This window comes from Buceros rhinoceros, unplaced genomic scaffold (assembly GCF_000710305.1).
Source record: "Buceros rhinoceros silvestris isolate BGI_N320 unplaced genomic scaffold, ASM71030v1 scaffold31078, whole genome shotgun sequence".
Classification (NCBI taxonomy): domain Eukaryota; kingdom Metazoa; phylum Chordata; class Aves; order Bucerotiformes; family Bucerotidae; genus Buceros; species Buceros rhinoceros.
Genome location: NW_010426826.1, coordinates 1 through 5,594, shown reverse-complemented (window position 1 = coordinate 5,594; position 5,594 = coordinate 1). Strand labels below are relative to the sequence as shown.

Genomic DNA, 5,594 nt, shown 5'->3' with positions numbered 1-5,594 from the left:
CTGTCCCGTTGGGGTTGTGCAGGCGTGTCGCAGGCTGCCCAGGGCAGTGGTGGAGTCCCCATCCCTGGAGGGGTTTCCCAGCCGTGTGCAGGTGGAGCTGAGGGACAGGGGTCAGTGGGGACCTGGCAGTGCTGGGGAACGGTGGGGCTCGAGGAGCTGAAAGGTCAGTCCCCACATGGTAGCCCTCCAGAGCTGCGCCTGATGGAAGGAGGGCTGCGTGCGTGTCATTCTGCCCAGAATAACTGAAGCTGGAGGTGACTGACACAGTCCCAGCTGCCCTGTGGGGAATAGCTGTCCAGGGCTAATGGACTAGAAATCGATAATGCTGGTTTCGAGCTTTCACATTCAGCTTGTAGTTCGGCCGAGTGTGTATTTTTTATTCCTAAGATGGTGTCACTGGAATATAGACTCCAAGCACAGGCAGGTGGAGGGCGAGGGGTGATATTTCCATTCAAAATGCTCCTTAATTTTCTCCAGGAAGTCTCACATAGTTCAGTATTTTTCATCCCCGTCTCCTGGTATTTCTCAGTAGGCAAGTGGTACCGCTCGGGATCACCGCTCTGCCGGGGGATGATTTCCAGCGAGGCACGTTGTGTCCAAACCTCCAGCCCACGCGACCGATAGTCACAGGGACGTACACTGCGTGTCTGCCTTGTGCTGCAGTTCGGCAGCGGTTCCTGTCCTCCCCCGGCACTTCAAACATACTGGTTTGCCTACAGCTGAGGAAAGAGGCAGACAGAGCTTCTCTGGTTCTACTGTTGTTTGTTTTGGGGGCAGGTTTCTTTGCTCTTGGAGGGGGTTTTCTGGGTTTTTTCTATTTTTTATCTGGCTGCGCCACGCTGGGTCTGGCTGTCCCTTGGCTTCCCTCAGCCTGTGCAAGCTGCTGCCCTGGTCCCTTTCCCAAACTTCACTGGGGTGCTTCTGCGTACCGGCACTTTCTCCTTCTCCTTCAGCAGCGTTGTGCTTCGAAACTCTTTTGACGAATGTCTCCAGGATTAATTCTAATGAACTCTTTGCTTAATTACCCTTTCCCAGAGCTCTGTCTTTGTAGGAAAACCAAGTTCTCCCTTCCCCTCTCCGTGAGCACTAGGTGGCTGAAGCAAACTGGTGGTACTAGCAGACTCCCAGAAAACAGGTGGCTTTTCAGTGGACAAAAGAAATATTCAGCTTTTGACAAATTAGTGACTGTCTGCATGGGTTTTGCTGTCTCTGTCTCCTTTTTGTGGCTGGATTTTCTACTGTGAGTTACAGTCTCCTTCCCCGCAGCTGCTTGTTGGTTCCAGCATAGCTGGACCTTTCTCCAGGGGAGGATGTCCTTCCAGTCTCCCCACTGTCCCAGCTTCCTCTAGCTCTGTAAGTCTTCTCACCCTCTTCTCCTCCTCGTGGTCTGTTTCCTGAGACCCACCCTCATTTCTGTGTAATCTCTTTACCCTTTGGAGACACTCTATCGCTCTGCATCCTTCCCATGCATCAGATCTTGGCCAGACCAGATCAGTCCTCTGGCTTTCACCTCTCTCTACCCTGAACTGCTTCACTGGAATAGTATTTTCCAAGGTCTAATGTGCTTCTGTCACCCCTTGTCCAGCCACTGCACCGTCCACCGCTTAACGAGGTGACAGTTCTCACCCTCGTGTGAGGAGCATCGCTTTCAAATGCCTTTGATCCTCACATCTGCTTCTCTGCTTGAAAGTGGTTCTAATGATACTCAAGTTGTTAATGTCTCGGGATGTGGTGGAAGGCTGAACAGCTTTAGGTAGCCAGAGAGAGGTCCTGATGCTTCATGAGGCCAGAGCTATGCAACAGCTGCGCTTGCCCTCCTCAGCTCCCGTGTTTCTCACTATGACACGTTTTCATTGCTGCTGTCCCTCTTGCTTCTCCCCGTAGATCAACCCTCTGTCATACAGCGGCGTGGTACAGACGTACAGGCTGCCGACCTACAGCTGCTACCCGAAGGATTCCTGGATGTCTCTCTGCAAGAAGCTGTTCCTTGGAGAGCTGATCTACCCCTGGAAGCACAAAGGAGAGAAGCAAGACTGAAGACAGCAGAAGAGCTTGAGAGACTCAGTCAGAAACCCATAGTGACTCCTGACACTTTTGGACCAAAAGCATCGCAAATCCGGCAACTGCCGGATTCCTCTGTTAGATTTTGGTAACGTGGGAGGGGCTGAATTCTTAAAGGCGAGTATTTTTAAACATGGTTTTTCCACTTTTCCCCTACACTGTGTTTGTATATGCTAATGATTATTTTTGAAGCAAAGGGTTAAACTCATCAGTGCCTCCTGAAAACAGCGTTGTGTGTAACCGAGGGAGCACCTCCCGAAGGGGCTGCTGATGTCTATATCTGTCTGTCTCCTTCCATGTCGGCTCCCAGGGCAGTACAAGAGAGCCCTTTGGGCAGTTCAAAGCCACAGAGCTGAGGTTCGTCCTGCCAAAGGGTACTTTGGACCTTTCGTGCTTCAGCTTTCAAACCAGCTGATCAAAACCAAGCCGCAGGATCAGCTGGTAGAGTCATCCACTGGGAGCTGTACACCAGGGTTTCCCGGCTTCAGAGGGTGTTTACTCTTTTCCGTTTGGGTGGATTCCCCGCTCTGTGGCACGGGAGGAGGTGTTCAGCACAGAGACAGCAGGGCTGGAGGCCCAGAAGCACAGGCTGCTGTATGTTTGTGTGGATGTGGTCTCAGCGGCACTTTTTCAGAAGCAAATAGTGTTTTGGGGAGAGCTGAGCCCTGAGCTGACCCAGAAGCGATGTGCTGAGCACGCAGCCGCAGTCCCCAGCCTGCTCAGGTTTGCATGGCAGCGAGCCACGGCAGCTGAGAGCTCTGGGCCCTGCCAAGGCTCAGGGTGCCTTCACTTAGTCACAGTGTAAGGCAGCCGCAGCTTTGCCGAGCTCTGGGTCTGCCAGGGGACTGCAGCAGCCCGGCCACTTAGGCAGCTCAGGCAGCTCTGGGCAGCGTGTGCTGCGCTCCTGGGCAGGGCCAGGCCATTCCTGTTTCTCAGGCCCAGGTGACAGCCTCGCCATGTGGTGCCTCATCTTTTGCACTTTCTGGCAGTTGAGGAGCTTAGGAGCTTTTAAAGCTATCTCTCTCAGGTATGAGGTATTTAGAGCCACTTTTTTCCCTGAAACTGTTGACACGTTTCTCTTGGGAGAGCTTTCCTGGTTTGGATACTCCCTCTGCAGTGTTAGCACTTGGTTTTCAGTGTCCTGGGCTGATGGTGTGAGTCTTCTATTCCCTGTCTCGGGGAGGGTGTCTCTGTGCACAGGAGTGTGATGTCCCGCAGGGTCCTTTCTGGTTGTGTCAACATTTCCATGCAGGCGTTACCCAGGAGGGCACTTCCTCCCGGTCCACCAGCAACTCCTGCCCCTGCGGAAGCAAGAGTGTGGTATCACTGTACCCTGCTGCCACTTTGCACACCTGAAGGGACTGCGTGAACTGGCAGTGAGAGCTGTGCTGGAGCCTCCTCCTTTGGCTGTCCAGGGAGCCAAGGATGGAGGAGGAAGAGGAGGATGTGTTGTGACTGCAGTGCTCAGCCCTTCTTGGGTGGGCTGCTTGTGTTCCACTGGGACTAGGTGGAGGCGAGACAAGGAGCCCCAGCACAGCGCCCTGGGCTTGAGCAGCCTTCAGTCAGCCCTTCCGCAGGTCAGGTGAGAGTTTCCAACCCTAGCCCCATGTCTCATCTGTGTACTTGGACCTGTCACAGAGGAGAAGAGGTTGCCCCACCCGGGACAGGTATATTTGGTTTGTCTGTAGCTGCTAGAAGCTTCTGGTGGTGCAGCTGCTGCCTCAGTGCTCTTCAGCCCAAGGCAGAGGCACGGTGATGCCGTCCTTACCTGGCACTCAGTGGGGCAGATGGACGCTTCATCTCCTCCTCACACATCCACTGCAGCTACTACATGACATTCCCGTGCTTCCTCCCACACCTGCAGAGTCTGGTTTACTGGCCGCTGCGAGAAACTTCATTACTTTTGGTCTTGTGAAAATAGTGTTCCTATATCCTGGCTTTTAAAGTCTTCCTATGAGACCAGACAGCTCACAAAGGTTCTAATCGTGGCTCTCCTTTGGGATCAAGTGACCTGAAAGCCTCAGGGACAGGACAGAGCCATGAAAACCAGCAAACGTGACCTTCCTTTTGGGAACCTGCCAAACATATTAGATGCTCCAGTGCTGGGTCCGTTTACCGAGGGCTGATACTGACTCCAGGGTTGGTGAAATACGAAACTGAGGAAAAGCTTCTTCTCAAACTCAGGAGCCTGAATCTTCTGTGACACAGAGGCCCTCGGGCAGCCCAGCTGGGAAACACCAGTCCCTTGTGGGTGCCGTTCTCATTTGTCACACGGGACTGGTGCCGGAGCTGTCGTACTGGGCGTTCTCCTCACCCGCGATGGTATCTGAGCCCCTGAGTTTCTTCTGCTGGGTATTTGCCATGTCTCTGCTCTTCCTTTCCAGCCACTGCTGTGGAATAGTCTTCCCCCACCCTTTTCCGATTCTGCGCAGAGACATCACCACTTAGCAGACATCCTGCTCAGGAACATCTGACCTTATGTCATCCCTCTAATTAGAAGCTGGGATCAGCATCGTCTTCCACAGCAGCGCGGACTGGCCCAGCGCTGGCATTTCCTCAGGGAAAAGGCTGCTGGTGAGGTTATGGCTCTGGTTTATCCTCAGATCCCTATCATCAGTCTTCGGATGAGAAGCAGTTACAGATTTCAGATCCTCTGTGATTCCTGTTGCACACCCTTTTACAGAAGGCAGTGAGCCGTCTTTGCCGGCCGCCGTTGGAAGACCGTAACCTCGTGGGCTTTCTGTAATACTGCCCTTCCCGTTACTGTCATTGTTCGGTCCTCCTCGTGGCGCCCAGTGCTGCGCAGCCCTCAATATGCCTCTTCACAGAGGCCTGGGCTCTGTGAGGGGAAACGCGGTTCACTGCGTGCAGAACTCCATCCCAGACAGATTCTGCCCTGGAGAAGCACTGTCCTTTGCAGACCAGAGCAGCAGCTGACACTGCTGAGAGATGGCGGTCACTGTGCTGCGCCAAAGGCTCTGCCTGAGGCTTCAGGAGTCTTCCCTGAATCTGCTGCTGGCCTGTGCCTTGCTCTGCTGGCACACGTGAATACACAGAATGAGCTTGTGTGTAGTCCCTACGTTGACTTCTCTCAGCTCCTGCTTCCTGCTGCCTGCGTTGCCTGGTCCTGCTGCCACCACACCATTCTCTCGCTGAACTCAGGCTCTTACTGATTCACACTTTGTGCTTAGACCTGCTGGTTACACCGTCACAGAGTCACACTCCAGTGGAGCCTGGAAGGGGCCTCTCAAGTTCATCTGGTCAATCCCCCTGGCTCAAGCAGGGCTGCTCGAAGCCGGTTGCCCAGGACCATGCCCAGATGACTTTTGAATGTCACCAAGGACAGAGATTCCACCATCTCCCTGGGTAACCTGTGCCAGCGCTTGGTCACACTCACGGTAAAAAAATCTGGTCTTCAGACAGATTTGGATGTGTTTTAATTCATGCCATTGCCTCTTGTCCTGTCCTTGCATTACGTTGAGCTAGGAGACACCATAACTCAAATGGCTTTGGCAAATTCAATCCCTCCCTCC

The 5,594-nt window shown here is 53.5% G+C and overlaps 1 protein-coding gene across 1 annotated transcript in view; it reads left to right on the top strand.

Moving 5' to 3' along the window:
• Positions 1-2,037, top strand: part of PIGQ (phosphatidylinositol glycan anchor biosynthesis, class Q) — a 23,179-nt gene extending 21,142 nt beyond the window's left edge. The window contains exon 10 of the mRNA XM_010141666.1: positions 1,885-2,037. Within this exon, the coding sequence (XP_010139968.1) occupies positions 1,885-2,037 (153 nt within the window). The remainder of the gene's footprint in view (positions 1-1,884) is intronic.
• The last annotated feature ends 3,557 nt before the right edge of the window (positions 2,038-5,594 follow it).